At 34.6% G+C, this 19,957-nt stretch overlaps 2 protein-coding genes across 2 annotated transcripts; one reads left to right on the forward strand and one right to left on the reverse strand.

Moving 5' to 3' along the window:
• Nucleotides 1-626: 626 nt before the first annotated feature.
• LOC130647477 (polyunsaturated fatty acid 5-lipoxygenase-like) lies at nucleotides 627-11,815 on the reverse strand. Its single transcript, XM_057453346.1, has 15 exons — nucleotides 10,775-11,815; nucleotides 10,456-10,500; nucleotides 9,858-9,995; nucleotides 8,531-8,631; nucleotides 7,973-8,108; nucleotides 7,299-7,391; nucleotides 6,606-6,702; nucleotides 6,169-6,286; nucleotides 5,843-5,932; nucleotides 5,346-5,406; nucleotides 4,644-4,749; nucleotides 4,048-4,130; nucleotides 2,022-2,195; nucleotides 1,439-1,602; nucleotides 627-1,056 (listed from the first exon to the last, which is right to left on the reverse strand). The coding sequence occupies exons 1-15, from the start codon at nucleotides 11,270-11,272 to the stop codon at nucleotides 939-941; spliced, it is 2,022 nt and encodes a 673-aa protein (XP_057309329.1). The 5' UTR covers nucleotides 11,273-11,815; the 3' UTR covers nucleotides 627-938.
• A 1,929-nt stretch (nucleotides 11,816-13,744) lies between these two features.
• Nucleotides 13,745-19,098, forward strand: LOC130648172 (uncharacterized). The gene is made up of 6 exons (XM_057454210.1): nucleotides 13,745-14,186; nucleotides 14,700-15,038; nucleotides 15,713-16,015; nucleotides 16,944-17,261; nucleotides 17,552-17,866; nucleotides 18,191-19,098. The coding sequence occupies exons 1-6, from the start codon at nucleotides 14,093-14,095 to the stop codon at nucleotides 18,967-18,969; spliced, it is 2,148 nt and encodes a 715-aa protein (XP_057310193.1). The 5' UTR covers nucleotides 13,745-14,092; the 3' UTR covers nucleotides 18,970-19,098.
• Nucleotides 19,099-19,957: the final 859 nt, after the last annotated feature.

Consider the following 19,957-nt stretch of genomic DNA (forward strand, 5'->3'; position numbering starts at 1 on the left):
TGTAAGTAACCATTTTTATCCATATTTGAAACATGATAAAAAATTGCCTTTGTTTCTTAATTTTGTCCACAATTGTGGGGTAGAATTTTTTATGATTTATTTGACGCGATTCAAGTACTTTTGTTCAATACAAGTAAATAGCTGATAGATATTTTGTTATCTTTTTTGTTTTTGTTTGTGCTAGCTGTATAAATGTGTATTACGATATTATTTTAGAGTAAATATAGTCCTGTTCTCATGTTATTTATGAGTTTTCTGCGTTATATTTACTCTCTTGAATGATAGTTAGGACATGTTCAGATTGGGAGAAAGGGCGTTTGATTTTCAGGGGTAGCGTTAGTGTAACCCGGGACATACTCTACGTACAAATATTGGCCCAATTTCTTTTTAATCCAGGTAACTCCTCATTGTGAAAACACAAAATAAAGGAAGCGTTACCTGCGCTGTTACTTTTCTAGATTGATGTGATAACTCTCAAATATTACAAATAGCGAGGCAAGGTGGAAATGTATAAATTGGTTGAATAAGTTTGTTTACAATGCTAGCAAAGATGGTGGTTTGATGCCACGTACCGATTTAAACGTTTTAATTTCATCAAAAAATAACGAAAAGAAACAACACTGCGATACACCTGATCCTCATTTTCTCAACAAAACTATCTATATATGCCTTCCAGGGCCTGCGACAATAAAAGAGGAGGCAGCTTAGACATCTTCTGCCACTACTCTATATTTTTCCTAAGTATTACTCTAAGTAACAGCATGTTATAAAAACTTTGATATTGTTTTAAAAGTTATTAAAACCTTATTTCCGAACGTTTCGGTTTTTCCAACCAAATGAATATTACGAATTCAGATGTATGCTTTCATAAATTTAACCTCTGCCTTTTAATTCATGTCGCAGGCCCTGATTTTTAGACTTGTTCTGTGTTGTTTCTTCTAGGATGAAATCACTTGAACTCTCGCGCTTTTCGGATTCAAATAATCGTAATCACGTGTTCGATTGTTGTTTCGTAAGTTAATAACTTGCGCAGCTTCGTGCAATGATCTTCGAAAACTAAAAGAAAAATAGATAAATGTTAGTTTTGCGCGGTCATTTTTAAGTGTTTCGGTTTTTCGAGAAGAGTGATATGTATGTTTGAAATGTGGAAAACATTCGATGGAGCACTGAATTACAAGTAATGCGTGGAATAATGGCTTGTTCGTATTTTGGTGGAAATATGTCCCACTCATTTTTAGTGTTTTTTTTTCGTGCAACTAAATGCCTCGATTTTTTTTGTGAAAAAACAAAAACAATTAAATGACCGAATTTTCAATGGCGATAATAAAGTCAAAACTTTCTTTTAAGTTTACCAATATTATTAATTTCGAAAATAAAGTGTTTGATTCAAAGTAAATATTTCTCTAATTTGCGCATGCGCAGTGACGCTTTTGCTTACTTGCTGCGGGCCTCCTCTGCGATAGGATCATATTGATAAATAGCTCTTGAGTCAGCAAGTCCACTTGAGTCTCGCTCACTTAAGACCTTGTTAATCACGACTAGCTCCATAGTAACGTGACGTGTCGGAATTGCTGCCATCACGTCGGCTTCTGTAAGCACATCCTAAAAGAAAAGTATAAATGCTTGCTCTAGTGGTAACAATACTACGCTCGTTAGACAAATATCTCTTGACACCACGTAAGCCTAATGAAAACTTCGTCTCCAGGTTCTTTTTCTTTTAGGGACGATGCTAAGCCTGGTGAAATTTGCCTGGAAACATGCAGAAATAATGTAAACAAGGTTCTCCAGGCGAATATCAGACTATTTACCTAAAACATATTTTTATCTGACCTAGATTCAGTATAAATAGTGTGTCCCTTAAGTTATGTCTAATCTTTGGAAATTTTACTAAGATGCAACCATAGACATTGCACACAACAAACAAGTTCAATAAAATAAGAAAAGTTGGGTTAACGAGTCAAAAATTCGGTTTAATGAGACGCCAAAACTTTAGTGTCCATCGCTTGAGAATAACTGTTTACTTTGGATGTGGGCGGTTCTCCTCTCATCATAAGTGGGTAATTTGGAACAAAAGCTCCTTCGTCGTATAACGGTAGGTTGAGAGCAGCGTGTTCCACTGTTGCTTTGTAGATGATGCAAGTTAGAAGATCGGTTACATCTTCTTTGTTATAGAAACTGCCATCTCCATACATGTTCTAAAATAGTGAAAATTAAATTAAAAATAATCCGAAAGTAAACAAGAAAATTGAAAAAGCATTAAACTGCAATCATTTGGGGCTAAACTATTTAACGTTTTTCCGTTATTGGTTAGTGTATTCTATTTTAAAAAATTCGATCACATAAATTGCGTTTTTTAAAGCTACGTTAAGGGCAGAAATTTTCGCGGCAAAAATTTTCGCGAGGATAAAAAATCAGGAAATTTCGCGAAGTTAATTTTTGCGAATTCTACTTTTGGAAGATATATTATAGAAAGAACTTTCGCGAATTTTCCAAAATCGTTATTTTTGGGAACAAAAGCTTTCGCGAATGACAATGAATTTCAATAAAAAAAAAAAATGATTTCAAACCGAATATCTTTCTAATGAAATAACAATACTACTGTATGTGTATGTATCTCTTTTGGCCCAACGCGAAGATTCTACATCATTGTCGCCTGCTACGTGAGGATACTTTAAGATCAAAGCTCTGGCAGTTGCATTTGCGACGGTAGTATTAATAACACATCCCTTTTTACTCAAAGAACGCTTTTTTCTTTTTTTGTCTTGAAAATTCTCGATTTTTAGCTGATTTCCCCACATTTAGTCGTGCTTTGGAGCCATTTTTAGAGTTACAGTTTTAGACTTGGAAAAAACTTTCGCGATTTTGAGAAAAAGTTGATTTTTCACGAAAATAACTTTCGCAAATATCAAGGTAAATTTTTTTACCGGGCAGAAATTTTTGCTAAACGGGGGACAAAATCGCGAAAATTTCGGCCCTTAAAGTATCTAAAAAACATGTGAGCTGTAATTTTGCCATGCTTTTTTTCTTCTGTCCTACCCTGTGTAACGCATCGTACTAAATCACCACCCACTTAGTAAGTAACATTTGAAGTTTCAATCAACTAACTAATTTAATTCTTTTTTATATATTTGAATATTATGAGAGCTAGAAACATCCGTTACATTGCATCTCATTTCGGCAACCCATAAAAGAGCGTTGTGTGCAAAAACTGGCCTGGTGCAGAAAACCTATACAGAAATACTGGAAATATCTAGTATGATGCCTATCCATGATAGAAATCTGAAAAGCCTTGTAACTGAAGTTTATAAGTGTCTTCATGGATTGAACCCTGAACTAATGTGGGATATTTTTCGAAAGAAGGAGACTACTTACAGTCTTAGGCGTGGTACTGTACTGGTCATTCCACCTTCTAAAAGCAGTATCGGGCAGAATTCTTTTCAATTTCGCGCTAGCCTAGCCTGGAATTACCTACCTGCGTGTGTCAAAAATGTGACAGATCTAAAAGAATTCAAATCTGTTATCAGGCACGTTGAAATATACTGCCAATGTAAACTCTGTGCTGCTCATTCGGGGATCAATCGATGATTTATTTTAGTATTTTATTTGTATTTTTATCACTTAGTATTTACATGTTTTAATTTGATAGTTGGTGTAAATTAGTACCTTGTAACTATACTGGATCCAACTTTAAATAAATAAATAAATAAATAAATAAATGCAAGTGAGATATGACTCCCCTCTTTTCTACATGTCGTGACAGCATGTCACAAAAATGATCAACTTCGTTACCAGGGCTCCTTTGGTAAGGAAGTTGATAGCGACCATTCTGGACCATGGGAACGAGGTTGGAAAATTATCACATATTTAACGATTAACCTCTGGGCACATTACATTTTTTTGGATGGCCCTACTTTACGGCCGCCACAGATATTTTTTTTTTCAGCAACAATTTGTCAAAATTTCAACCTCTGGCCGTCCAAATATAAAAAGCCTAACACCTAGGAACGAGGTTATCGAAATTCAAATTGATTCAGGTTACCAACTTACTTTTAATCCACATGTGTTCTCTTCGACAAGCTCTTTAGCCCAATTTTGTAACTCCTCATCCTCAAGCAACTTCTTATCGGTGTCTAAAATAAAATATTTTCACTGTTTCGCTAAACTGAAAGATTTCTCAATCCTTTGTATGTTTAAGGATGTTCACACTTTATTGCTGATAATTTTTTAAAAAAATAATTTCATTGCTGCAAAAATCTAAAGATTGCGCGAATTTTAGTGCAATTATTTCACATGAAAGAAATTGATGTCAAAGTTACCAACTTCGTTCTTTTTAGGCCTTTTATATTTGGACCTTGTTCATAGGCCGTTCAAATATAAAAAGCCTAACAATCCCTTGGAACGAGGTTGCAACAATACAACTTTTAGAACACACATATATACCAAAAATATCTTTTTACACTCAAAATTGCTAAAAGTTCATACTAACAAATGGATGAGGTACTCCTCACGTCCTGAAACATAGATGACAACCCAAAATGCAAAACTCGTCTTGTACAAGCAAAATAACAATGTCTTGTTGTGACAACAACAGCAACGCCAAAAAGAGTTGGAAACGAAGTCTAAAAAGTTAGTGCCACACTTACCATAATAACCTGTTACAATCGCATTAACGTAATTCATGATGCAAGCATGTAACAACATACCATCATCACGGTATGGATATTCTCCAATCACTTCACTGGTTCCAACCTAAAGGGTAAACAAAAAAAAGGAAATGTTGCGCCGGCTCAAAAATATATACCCAAGTTAGCCAAAAACGTCGGAAAGACTTTTTATAGTATTCACAGTTAAATAATAAAAGAATAAATAAACAACAAATGATGATATAACCAAAAGGATTTTTCCTTATTTTAAAAATTGTGTGTATTTAATTCTTTTATCTATCATATTTAGGATGTTTCCCTTAAAATTAGATGGGAAATATAGGTTTGTTAGTAATCCTCATTCCCAGGGTCTATTACGTAAAGCTGATATCACAGGCTTGTTAAAAGGCTAGAAAAATAGGTTGAAAGTTGTCAGCCACTAATACTCCAAAAGTAAAATGTTTTAGGTTTAGAGTTTTGCAGGGGGATTAAAAGCAGAGAAATAACTTTTCGGTTCCAAAAATTCGGTAAAAATTATTAAAAACAACACCCCCTCCCCCCTGGTAACGTGGTTGTAATAACATAGAAGAAAAGGGAGAGGATGACAAAAGAAGCACTGGGGAGGCTGAAGCATTTCTGTAGGATAAGCGACATACAAGATCTTATGTTTCTCACAAAATCATATAAAATTTATTTTCTCACCTGATTTACTTCCATTTCATTGTTGATGTTACAATTTTTTTTAAAGTCGTACTTTTCCCAACTAAAACAAAAATATAATAGAGCAAAAACATGAAAGAGGGCAAAACCAAATTTTATTTGTCACATGAAAGCTGTTGGTTGTGGATCTGACTGATAGGGTGGCAACAGACGTTTGTAACAATAAATGACAGCTATGTGTATTAGAATACGACAAACTCGCAAAGTAGATCCTTTTCTATCCTCCTCAAAAGGTCTTAACTTTAACCTTGTCTTCAGGGGTTCGTGCCTTTTTAATATTGAGGCCGTCAAATTATCGCTAGCGCCTTGACATGTAAGCGCTGGCAGCTTTGACATCAGGCAACACATCCTGGGATGTCTCAACTTCTTAAAAAAGCTTTTCTCAGCTTTTTATACTTCATGACAAAAAAAGATTTCTTAATAAAAAACATTAGTTCATATAATCATAGTGGCATCGTAAAAGCTGTAAAAGTACTTACTATTTCTCCGTCAGCTTAGCGACGCCGTCAGATTTTATTGTCATGAATTGATCAGCCCATGCGACATCCGTCAGTTGACGTACTTCAAAACTAAGAATTAGCAACGGCGTAAAAATAATTTTTCAAATTGTGTTTAAATATTTTTTGTGCATGTTGTATAAAAGAAATGGAGAATGAAAACTTTTTCGATTTAAAAATTTGTTTAGGGTTTTTTTTTTATATTTTGTTTAAAATTTGCTTCAATAGTGGTACACCAACATTGATACTGATATATAGTTTTTGATTTAAATTTCATTGATAACCCGATTAATTTGATTCTAACTTACTTGTTAATTGCTAGTACCAAACGTATATACGGAGCTAACAATCGGAATATCGGATGTGATGGTGATAAATTTCGATGAATTGATAATGTTATCGATCCCAATATCCAATGTGATGAGACTGAAACACAAAGATCCAATGACTTCTATAACTGCTGTGCAACTGTTGCTCAACACTTTTTATATTATTGAGGACGAAGATTTATGACGACAAAAACAACAACAACAACAATAACAACAACAAACAAACAAAAACACCAAAGAATAACAATAACAATAATAGGTGCAGAGATATAAACCTCGGTGTATGTAAAAATTATCCTCACGGTAGCCTGTAACATATAAACTGTTAAAATTTAATCCTCTGAATTTCCGCTAAGCCCATATAATCCAGACGACCATAAATCAACCAACATGATTTTTTTAGAATGGTTACTTACCAAACAATAGACACACTCGTTGAAAGGTAGCATCTGCATTATTGAACCACATTTTTGCTAACAACCACGTATTGCATGGATCATTTGGTACAAATACCTAAATATATAAAATTCATCATTTTTCTTAGTTGTTTTCTATTTTAGCGTTAACATCTGTTCATGAGTGTTAGAATTAATTTTTCTTCGAAACGCCTGTATTTTGATAGCTTCGAAAGTTAGGACGAGTCAATTTTTAAACGTTTTCAGTTGGAAAGTATTTTAACGACCAATAAGAATTCAGATAACGTTGCCATATTTAATGTTGTAGAAATTAAACATATTGAGCACCCATGTTTACAAGGGGAGTGCGGCCATGATGAAAACAAAATGAAAGGCGCCTTAAGAAGTTTCTTTAGAAGATTTGAATCTTCGCTTTCTCTTTAAATAATAGTTTCTCTTTTAAGATATTGTTTTTCACCTTTTCACCGGCAACGAATTTGTACCTTAAAACTTAATTGCATACAACAAAAGAAAAACAGTAACATACCGGACTCTTTTTACATACAACAAAAGAAAAACAATGACATACCGGACTCTTTTCACATACAACAAATGAAAAACAATGACATACCGGACTCTTTTCACATACAACAAAAGAAAATCATTGACATACCGGACTCCTTTCACATACAACAAAGAAAAACATTGACATACCGGACTCTTTTTGCTGTCCTGATACAACTGTATAGCAATAGGCATTAAATTTTCTGAACTGTCCAGATAAAACAACGCCATTGGTGAAGGTATCTATATATGATACAACAACCATTATTATAATTTGAATTTGTGTAGTGTAGGCAAAATACATCCATCCCTTTCCACGTACCATCCACTCCTTGCCAACTACTCATCCACCCCTTGCCACCTACCCGTTCGACCCTTGCCACCTACTTATCCACTCCTTATCACCTACCCATCCATCCCTTGTCACCTACTCATTCACCCCTTGCCACTTACCCATTCACCCCTTGTTACCTACAAGCCCAATTACTAATTAATAAGTCGGTAACCAACGTATTAAACCATTGATTTGCTCATTCCTTTTATATTGCATTTTAATTTCCGTAGCACAGCTCTAAAATCGTCACCTCAATCCCTTTGAAGCCTGGGAATGAAGTTGGGAACATGCTGTATCAATAAAAAAAACAATGTCAAATAACGATCAAATTGTCATTATGCTAACCTGGTAATATGAAAAGTGTATTAATTCCTGTTAATATTTTCTGCTTATAGCTAACATTTTGTTGTTTATTTTACTTTCCAGGATTTCTTTACAACCTTCTTGGTAGCTTATATAATTTTTTTTCTTACAAAGTAAATTTACTTACAATCTGATTATTCTCAGAATCAAGAATTCCATCCAAAATCGAATGATTAACAATAAAAATTCTATTTTGTTCCAACGCTTCACTTAAACTGAAGCTTTCTAAATATTCTGTCACCATGTCTTCGGTAACTGCAAAACTGAAATAGAAAAATCGGTATTGTCTTGCATACATTCAACGAAGCATATTTACTATATCTTGTAATAAAGAGTTTGTACCACGTACTGAATCAATCGTTCGAAAAGAGAACTCGATTTTGTTGGACAATAATTGCAACGAAAAAAGTCCCGTAAAATTGTTGAAAGACATTACAGAAGGCAAAGAATTTGATACGCAGTAAGCAAGGTCATATATTCGATTGATAGTTTTAAGAGGTAACTTGTTCCCTCAAAGTAACAATGATGTACCAAACCCTCACCCACCAACTGGTATCGCCCTCTAAGTTTTATGAACAGCGAACTAGTTTTTGTTTCCCAAATGCATGACCCTTTTAAATTCAGGATAAACAGGCTTCGTTTATTATAAAAGTGTTATTTTTCAAATTAGATAAAGACATCATACTTTTCTGGAATGCTTTTACAAAGCTGTAAACTTCTGGGATTGCACCCATATAATCTTTGACGTCCAAAATGAGCATCTGACCTCCAATCTTCATTAAGTACCTAACAAAAAAACGTATAAGTTAATGATGTTACTTACAGCAAACTCGTTGCCTTTTTTGTAGTATATCGGTTATTGTATTAAAGTTAAGTTGCATATTTCCATAACAATAGCGAATCCTGTTCGCTATCAGGCAGTACGTTAGTGATGAGCAAAGTAGTTCTTCTTCAATATGACTTGCATGGGTTGGGCACATCCGTACATTAAGAAATCCTGGAAGTTGATAGCGGCGAAAATTGTTGGCTACTGCGTAATAACGGCTCAGGGGCCACAAGACCCTGGGGACGAGGTTGGGAAGTGCTATGATGAAGATTCACTACGTATTCACACCATCCGGACAAACGATCTGATTTCATTACTAACGTATTGCCGCACGTAGTATAGTGGGTTCGTCTCCAGCTCCCTATTATTATTATTATTATTCCGAATATTTATACAGGATATAGCCACTTCAGTGTTTCAAACACTGTTATCAATGTGGGTCCTGTGTTCGGGATGTATACATTAAGTATACACCGGCATTACCTTCCCAATTTCCCTCACATGGCATGGGTTGACCCGTAGCTGTAGTAAAGACACTTGCTAAACATGCCCGCGCTGTGGACCGAACCACGGACCTTGTGAATACGAAGCGAACTCCATAACCACAAGGCCACGCGCTACTAAGTTTTGCCCACTTCTGACAGTAGCAAATTTCGAATTAAAGGTTGTCCTCCTTATGAAATATTATTTGTGCTGGAAGGTTGGGATGGTCTGATTCACGTTAACTTTGTTTTTAAAGTACACTTTTCTGCAATTTCCTAACTTTTTTGTCGCTTTATTATCCATAGAAATGATTTTTGAAAATAATGTTTTGTTATCCCAGTAAGTTTTTTGTGTTCGGTAAAGTTGCCAGAACTTTTTGCAAAAAAGTTCTGCAAAAACCTTTTTATACGTTTTGTGGGAATTGTTAGCATTACTACACTTATTCTTTATGTTTGCATTATAAGTGTACTAAATTGAAAGCAATTATTCAAATCATCTGACATCATTACCGAAATTGCTGATGTATGCACTTTTTCAGCCAAACTGTTAATTTGGACCTGATTAAGAATGGCTGCAGGTTTTAAATACACGAAGATCAAATACAGAATTAACAGAGTCGGGAAATGATCTACATCCTACGTTCCCACTCTATCAGCATTAAGGACCTCTCAGCTGGAATAGGGTTAGCCAAAATTTCACTTACTGCTGGTCTGCGAAATTTTCCTTTCTCTTTGAACAAGTTTTCTATTTCTTCAAAGCTTTTCCATGATTCAAGTTTCTCGTAGTTAGGTACAATCCGGTAGATTGAAAATAAGCTGTCACGTTTCTGAGTCACGTTCCACTGAAAAAAAAAGTTAAAAAAAAAGTTTTGAAGAAACATATTTTTTTCGGCCACTAAAAAGAATTCTTGAATGTAATTGGTTGTTTGACGGTAATGCATTTTTCGTGCCAATCAGAATCCACGCTTTTTTTATAAGCAACTCCAATTTTTATTTCAGCCTGGTGTTGCTAAGTAAAATTCAGAACTGAGCCAAAAAGTTGCTAACAAAAGAATTTCAGGAAAGTTGCTATGCATACAAATTATTTCTGAGAATTTCCCCAGAAAACACGGCAAGACTTTTTTCCTTTTTGATCGTTTAATATCTCCCTACCTTTTGTTTTTCCTTGAATTTTGTTTGTTAGTCTATTCTCTCTGTTTCTCAGTAAGTTGCTTAGTGCATCTTCCTGTCAGCCTAATTTTTTGACCAGACCATCTAAAATATTGTATTAAACCTTGCTGTGATGATGTATAAATCAAATACCTTGTAAAAGTTGCTAAATACTTCGTCACGTGGTAAAGTGTTCATCTGAAAAGCAAATAAGATATCTACTAACTTACTTAAAGAAAAAAATGATTAAACAAAAATAGTCTTTTTATTTAAGAAATTTCATCTTTCCTGGATATTTAAAATAAATAATTTCATCCACACAAAAAAGTTGCTCACAAAAAGAACAATCGGGTAAAATTCACATTTAAAAGAGTTCAACAACAACTTTTCTATGTCCTATAAAGAGATATGGTTACTTTACAGAACTATTCTCAACTTCTGATAAAATTTTTTTGCTGATAATCAAACTAACCTGTGGCAGCTTATGATGTGACGTTTTACTATAACAGTAAATAATACGTTTTATGTTCAGCTCGCTTTCTCTGTGTTTAATGTTGGGATCAAACTGAGGTAGACAAGCATCATATTTACTAATAGGTAGAGGTCGGTTGTTTCGTAGCCATCTGTGAACAGGAAAAACCATCTGCAGACCATCGATCTTCCTCCAGATGGTAACCTTATCGATATACCATTCAACATCACTTTGATCTCTGTGTTGCTCGATAATTATTTGCTTAATTTCTCCAAAATCTGCTAAATTTTGAACTTTAAAGTTGTCTGTTCTCCCTTTTTTAAATACTGTAACACAACAACCGGATAGTTGAATTTTTCTCGAGTGTTCATTTTTTTCGTTTATAAGAATTATATCAGCACTGTTATGCAGTCCGGAGCCTTTTGTGTCGCCGGTTTTTATTGAAACAATGTAATCCGGAGTTCCGAAGCATTCAAAGATACTTTTTGCCTGCCCCATCTCTTTAAGTTACCATGCCCAAGAAATATTTTAAAGATATTATTTCGATGAACGCGATTCGCTGTGCTACATTGTAAAAAGTGTTGAGTAACGCATCCGGCTTTTTTTTTCGTGAACGTAGTGATAAAAAATTTATACGATTCGATTTAGTTGTCTAACAATAAGCTTTGATTGAAGAAAGTTCTAACAACCGAAGTATATCGATTTACTATATATCGACAGGGAATGTTTCGGTCACACAGGTGAGATTCGCCACTTAACTCCATCCACATAAGGTTAACACAAACTTTAAGGTTATAAACCATGCAGTGAAAATGAAACCCGAGTAAAAAATGCTAGAGAGATCTTGTAAAATTCATTTTCTTTAGTTTGTATAGCAATAAAATATGTAAGAGTAATATATATACACTCGTTTGAAATATTAAAAATGTGAATGTTCTCATATGAATGGTAAACAGTGTCGCCTGACCAACCTTCAATAATTAAATAACACCTCTTTTCAAACATTTTACATAGATTATTAACTTCCCTGCAGATGTAAAATAATCAGTTGTTATTTGTTAAGTAGCGTCTTAAATATACCATTTGAAATGTTAAGATTTAGTAAAAAATACGTTTTAGCATTAACCAAAAAATAGATCTTTATGTGGAATAATTAGGGTTTGGTGATAAGACTACTACAGTCTTCTTTTTGTTACCGTCATATTTAATGGCAGAAGCCATTACTCCAGCTGCACCTGAGGATATATTCTAGATTCTACAATATAACGGCTATCGTTTTGTATTTATTTTTACGAAAAAATGTAAATTCTTTAACGGCAAAATAACAATAATAAAAAAAATTGAATACACGTATTTTTTTTATCATAAACAAATGTACCAAAATCTTTAAGATCGCTAAGCATATAAACAACAGCTGATGTCTCGCCCCTGAGTTTAAAAATATATTATATTAAATGAATAACAAAAGAGACCTCAAGATTCCGTTTCCCCACACTCGAACACCTCTCTTCCTTCCATATATAGATGTTGTGAAACGGTATTAAAATCCTGGGAAGTGTTTTTATATTCTTTGAAACCGAATAATTATTGGGATATTTAAAGGCATTTTTTTGGCAACTTATCTATCGGATCAAAAATTGCTGTGGCTCCTAAAAATACTTATTTTTTTGCAAAAGTAAAGAAATATATACTCAAATTTCCTTAAAGTTTATTCCTAGTGTTACGAAAATTTCATTCACAAACAACAACATTGAAAAATAAATTATAAAGTTATTTAAAAAACTATTATAAAATCTTCATTATCCTTTTTTTCAGGTTCGCGAAATCTAATTTTCGCGCACCTTGTAAAAAGCAATATCCGCGCGTACAAAATTTTCTCGCAATTATTGTTCACGAAGCTACTCTGGGCGAAAATTAAAAGTGTGCAAATATTTTATAAATCAAGGCATGTTAAATTTAATTGCTGACCTACAGATATAAGGAAGGTTGAATGGCAAAGAAGGCCTAAGTTTGACACATCATAATTTCAAGTATATAAAATAATCTCCGGGTAACATCATCTCAAAAGATAAATTAATCGTAAGAAGATAACATTATCTCAAGAAGATAACATCATCTCAAGAAGATAACATCATCTCAAGAAGATAACATTATCTCAAGAAGATAAGATCATCTCAAGAAAATAACATCATCTCGAGATAACATCATCTTGAAAAGATAATTTCATCTTAAGAAGATAACATCATCTCGAGAAGATAACATCATCTCAAGAAGATAATATCATCTCGAGAAGATGACATCATCTCGAGATGGTGTTATCTTCTTGAGACGATGTTATCTTCTTGAGATCATGTTATCTTCTTGAGACGATGTTATCTTCTCGAGATCATGTTATCTTCTTGAGACGATGTTATCTTCTCGAGATCATGTTATCTTCTTGAGACGATGTTATCTTCTCGAGATGGTGTTATCTTCTCGAGATGATGTTATCAACACCAACATCACCTCATTAAAAATTTGATCTCGAAAAGAGATTAATAATACCAAGAGGAGCCTGGAAAATATAACATGATCCTGGAGAAGAGAATGATCTATGAAAAGTGTTTATAGTCTTGGGCAAATATTATCACCTCGAAATTATAAGATAATCTAGAAGATTCGCTGCCTGACGGAAAAATCTCTTAGAACCTAAACACATGTCTCCAATTTTTTTCAGCATAATAAATAATTGATGTTTTATCAAGTGGATTGCATAAAATTTAAGTGAACGACGATAAAGAAAAAATATGTTGCAAGTTTAAACGGAACTTCGAACTAAACTAAACTTTTCACATTGTTTGAAAGGTCACCAGTTTTTTTCTACTCATTGTTTACACGCCTAGCTGAACTATGCGCACTATACAGGCTTCGAAAAGAATCGAAACGGCACAGCAGTACGTTTGATATTCACTGAATAATGGCGGGAAAGATATGATCGAACATTTTGCAAACAACAGCACTAGAAGAGCTCGTCATGGGAGGACGTGAAAATTTACCATGACTGCAAAAATAAGTTTTAATCTAAGATTTAAATTTTCAAAATATATCCAGCTAGTTAGTTCACGAAAAGATATATTTTGAAACGAGTGAACGTGGGGGTATTCATGCAGAAAATTATTTAGCGTTTATTTTTATGCGCCACGGCTTGCAAAAACGTTTCTACCTCGCAAGCACGGCGTTGACTTTTTTGTATGTTGATAAGACTTCAAGGATTGCATACTGCAGATTAAAACATATTTGCGCTTCAATGATGTTGACTGTTTTTCGTATGGGTGTTACATGAAGAAAAAAAATAATATGCTATGTACAGTAATAATTGGATTAGTCGTAATACTTGATATTTCTTCAATGAAGAGCGTTGAAGGCTTGCATGGTAAGTGTTGTCTTTTTTTCGGAAGATGTTCTGCGCGGAATAAGTAACATTTGTTTTGTTGAAATCAATTTTCATGACAAAAGCGTGTTTTTATTTCTTTGTTGCCATTCGCGAAAATTCCAGCTTTCGACTCGCGAAAGTTTATGTTCGTTAAAAATCTTAATAAAAACTATAAAAAGAAAAATCAGAACAAAATGAAAAAAAAAATTAAAGTTTGAAACATAATGACAAAACATTGAGAGTCAATTATGTTGCAAAAGAGAATGTCGAAATACTATAAGTTCAACGCCGTCTCCAGGACTCTTCCACGCCTGTGATACCCTGAAAGGAGTAGAAGAGGACTAGGGGCGAGGTTGTGCTATTTAGCTCATTCAGCGGATATTTAGAAAGGATCAAGGTTGCAATTGTAATTAATAAATAGTATAATAAAGTATATTTGGCTTCAATGCCACGAGGTACGAATCTCTACATAGATTTAGCTAAATTGTAACTAGTCTATTTGTATTTTTATAGAAAAACGTTTTAAGAGCGTAAGAAGTAATTTTGAGTTAAAACGATGGAGACGGACTGCCGCTACAGATGATTCTTGCGCCCAAAGTCCTATCAAAACAAATGTGACGTTAAAGGGCGGAATAGAGGCGGGATATTTTCGTAAGCTTGCTCAGCACGTTGCTATGAAACTATGTATAGAATTATGTTGTGAGGAAAAGGGGTGTGATGTCGCGTTCATGTCTGGAAAGAATTGTTATGGGGTACAGTGCTTTAACGAGGAGTTATGTCGAGCATTTCCCGCCAAGAAAAATGTCACCGAGCCTGTCATGATCTCTCACGTCACATTTAAAGGTGAAAAAGGTAGGGAGAATTGTCAACTGATAATGTTTGGATTACAATGTATATTCTGATAATCCTGGTGCTTTTTTAACCCATTCTCGACCCCAGAGGTCTTTGAGATAATCCTCGAAAGTAATCTCAAAGAGCTCTGGGGTCGGGAATGTTTTTAACCCTAATTGTACCAATTTCCGCTGGGTAGATTATTTCGCAGATTATATATTGCAGGATTGTCATTAACTTCGAAATATAATTTTTCGAGATTTTTAACCGCAAATTATCACTAAATAGCTAATATAGCTATTCTTGTCTGGAAATTAAGTCGCACAAAAATTTAATACATTTATATAATCTGCGAAATTTAATTACGCGTTTTTTTAAACTGCGAAAATTTTGTTTTGTTAATGTCCTGTGTTTATATGTTACATTCTTTTACCCGCAAAAAATGCAAAAAAATCGCGTTTTTTTTAAACCGCGAAAATTTCGTTTCGCAAAGTGTTTTAACAAGCTTTTTTATTTGTTAATTAATGTCCTGTGTTTATATGTTACATTCTTTCACCTGCGAAAATTCAAAAATTCGCTTCTTTTTAAAACCGCGAAATTTTTATGTAAAATTCTCTATTTATTTATTTATGTTTGTTATTGTTATATGTTCATCTCTTACATATGCATACATTTTTCTTCATATGTTTATACAGTGAAAACAAATGAATTAGATGACAGCTTACCTAAATGCGCTGCCACAAAAATGGTAACTGGTGTAACGTTGCGTGGTGGATTACACGCTGGTAATTTTACTGATGTTGGTGAAGTTGGCAATCTTTCCATGTGTGCAGCATTATGCTGCATGTCAAAAAGATGTGATCTCGCGTTGACGATAAATAAGAATTGTTTTATCGTCTCCTGTTACTCAGTTAGCCTGTGCAGTATAAAAAAATCTTTGACAGCCGTCTATAAACCCAGTGTGGCTTTTATCAACAGAAAACATACTAAAACAAATGGTAAGGTTTACGCGAGAGCTTGTTTAAAAATTTAGTTGAATTTACAACACAATATAGCCTTGCACTAAATAATCATGAGACTTCAGAATAACGGAACCGACAATTTTAAGACCAAAGACACTGTTTTTCACTAAGTTACCGCACTTGGTTGACAAAATTATCAATGATTGTAAACACAACATATATGTATCACGTGAGGTTGACACATGTTGACATGCACTTACAGTACCTTTTTGTTTGTAACGTGTAAAAGATCTGTGTATGTGAGTGTGACCTTGACGTAACATGTTCCGCTGTAAACGTTTTACTCCTTTTAAAAACGTACTATACTACACGTACTATACCAAACGTACTATACTAGCAAACCGACAAATAAATAGTTGCTGGCTATTTTTTTGACAGCCGGACGGGATGGTTGCCGGAACCAGACGTTTGCCGGAATGATTTTGTCCCGCCTTTATTTGAAAAAAAATATGCCAGGATGATTTCTGTCCCAGCTTTTTATGAAACAAAGTGTGGGTCAGGATGTTGCTTTCCTTTAATTGATTTAATTAATTCCTTTAATTTCCTTTGATTTAATTCCTTTAATCTCGTTCGTTCTGGGACGGTGTGTTGATATGGAAGAAGACGTCCCGCTTGTGCCTGATTCAGCTTAGCTCAAGCGAAATCCTGCTTATCCGCACGAAATTGTGCAGGGAAAAGATTTTTTATATAAACACAAAATGATTTTTATTATAATTGAAGAAAGAGGGATCCCGGCAAACGCCCGTCCGGCCTGTCCTGTAATCAGCCCCTTTGAGTATGAAATTCATTTCTTATAATTTGTCCTCTGTGATGTTCTCACCCTCGTCCCCAGGTTTCTTTGACTTCTTGGGGACGAGGGTGTGATGTTCTTTAACAACTGAACAATTAATTCAAACCCTTTTAGCGACAACACCTCGAATATTGGAGACATCAGCAAATCAGTTAGTATGCAAAAATAGCCAAATCTTTCATAATACCACACTAAAAGGAGGCTATAGGGCTGGAAATTACACAAACTTTGGAAAAGTGAAAAACATAAGTGTTTGCGTTCGACTGTGCTGTGGAAACAAGGATTGCGATGCTGCATTAATGTTGGAAAACAACTGTTTCGCTGTTGCATGCCGGGATTCTGATAATTGTTTGCCCGTTCACGCCAAATCATCAAATTCATTAGCTGCTTTGAATCCTAGGATATCTTACATAACAAGTAGAAGCGAAGTAGGTAAGTGGAAGTTATAAATAGATCAAGCAAAATAACACCCTGGGTATTCCATCTTAATCGCGCGGGATTTATATCCTTCTACATCTACAACGCTAATATATTACCTATAAAAAATATGTATGGTATGCTATAAACTCGCTGACCTGACTCGCTGACACAAGCTGATTCCAAGTAGTATAAAATTGATTTTAGCCCTGTGAACGTAATTGGGAAAGCGTGGGGGGCAAAATGTACTTGAAAAGAGCAGGGACAGGTTATTCTGTTATTTACGGTATTTATATCTATCTTAGTATCACTCGCCGATCATTTAACGCCCGATGGCTCGTGCCATGCTGGAATAATATCATACGATGTTAGTCTCAAGGGCGGGGCAAATGCTGGGAATTTTACACCTCATGGAAAAGTTGGTAGTATGGAAGTGTGTATATCTAAGTGCTGTCAGATAGAAGGCTGCAGTGTAGCTATGATGCTAAAAGATACGTGTTTCACAGTTGTTTGTACGCGTGATGTATTATGCGAGAAAAAACAGACACCAACTTCAAGTGATTTTAATCCAAAAATAGCTTACGTGTTTCGGGATAAAAAGAAATCATTGATGAACAGAGGTACGTACCAGCATTTCACTTTGTTTATCAATCTTGTTGCAAGGACTTTTTAGGTTTTTACCCTTGGACGGTTCCATCCCAATATAAAAAATTCAAAAAATTGTTAATTCCTGTCAATACACCTTTTTTCAAATTGTAAATTTTAAACCAATAAATAGATTATGGTTTGGTCTACTCGTCTTGCTAAGAATTTTTTAACATCTTCGTTCCGAGGGTCTCTTGGCCCTTGAGGTTGCTATCAAATTATTCAAAAAAGCAACATGCCTTGGAAACAAGGTTTCCTCTATTAATTATGTTTATAATTTCTCTTTTAATTAATTCTAGCACCAATCACATTCGAGCCACATCGAAATATAAAAATCAGAGGACGGAAAAAGTCACTGTTAGCAGCGCAGCTCCACGCGATAACTTCATCGTTACCGACTTCACCAAGCCTTCGTGTTTCACCATCAAAGTCAAGAATACCAGATTTACAAATACAACAAACAAAGTTACCGTATTTTCACCCTGCCGTTATTTTGCCTTCAAACTTTAATAAAACTTTAAACCGTTCAGTTATAATTCCCGCTAAAACAAACAACACTGGTAACGAATCTGCTCTCATGCAAAATACACTAGAAAGAACCATACTGAACAGGTTTCTTGAAAACAATCAACACAACGAAGGAGAAAGTGATTCAGTTTTCGATCAATTTCAAGATTGCAACTCCACATCGTGTGAAAATAAAACTATTATACCTTTGAAAGAAAATGTTCTTGAAGATAATCGATCTAGAAGAAACTATTCCATCTCTAAAAGTGGATTGAAGTCTGTAGATGGTGACCCTGGCTGTACAAATAGCGAAGTCTTTCACAATGTTACACTCCGAGGTGGTGTGCATTCAGGTAAATTTAAAGACAGAGGTGAAATGGAAGATATAAACCAATGCGTTAAATTATGTTGTCTTTTGGAACGATGCGATTTAGCGTTCATGTTGAGAAATACATGTTTTTCAGTGGAATGTTACAACGAGACTTTATGTGACGCTGTACCAGCAAAATCATCCATATTTTCGCCGACAATATGTTATGTTTACGTCAAAATAGCGGCAAATGTAACTTAAAGGAGAACTTATAGTATACTTTGTACACATCTTTTTAGTCTCATATTTTGCATATTTTCTCATAATTTATAAATATTTTGATATTGCTTTCTTGTATATAGATTGTATATAAATACACTTCGTAACTTTTCCTTTAGTTCTTCCCTGTCAATCTCGTGCCCAGAGTTTTTTTTCGCTTTCTGATATGCGGGCAGTATAGAAAACTTCTGTCGCGCCACGGGAATGAGATTTCTTCCCTGTTTGTATACCTTATCGAGTGATAAAAACCAGGGTAAAGAAAAGGCGCGAAACTTGGCGAGTTTTTGGCGTCGCAAAAATTTCCCTTTTATTGTTTTTGCCCAATAAAAAATATTGCGTGTGTCATCAGTCGATATTGGTAAACGTTTTGGTCTGTGGCAAATTGTACTAAAGTGTTTTCGTAATGTTCACCAAGATGTTTGATCCATTTGCACGTGAGCTTCTCGGCCCCCGATTTCTTTTCACGTTTCAATATGCGGGCGCTCGCGCTAGCTACGTATCCAACCTCCATCCGTTACATTCTTACATCAAAATTCGCTACAGACTCTAGGATCGAGGTTGGGCACATATTAGAAAGCGAAAAAATGCCTTGAGAAATAGATTGGTGTAAGCCCCTTACTTTTTTATCTCGCGGATTAACTCACTCACGTAAAGTTTTACCGACATTTTAACCAGAGAACTAACCAGTTTTACATTTAGCCTGCGTTCACAACGCGAAATTTTAACTTGTTCTTGCCCTTTTGACATCGAGGGTCAGCGGGGAAGATCCTTTCTAGTTGTAGAGTAAGCACTAGAAATTTTTCAATAATTTAATTTTAATCTAAAATCTATGAAGAAATTTTTGTTGGGTATGTTCTTATTATATTCTTAGATTTTTGCAAAATCTCAGCCCCGTGTTTTCTTATAAACTAAATTGTTATTAAAAATGTGAATAAAGTCACGTGTTACATGTATTTACTATCTACTTGAC

This window comes from Hydractinia symbiolongicarpus, chromosome 6, assembly GCF_029227915.1.
Source record: "Hydractinia symbiolongicarpus strain clone_291-10 chromosome 6, HSymV2.1, whole genome shotgun sequence".
Classification (NCBI taxonomy): domain Eukaryota; kingdom Metazoa; phylum Cnidaria; class Hydrozoa; order Anthoathecata; family Hydractiniidae; genus Hydractinia; species Hydractinia symbiolongicarpus.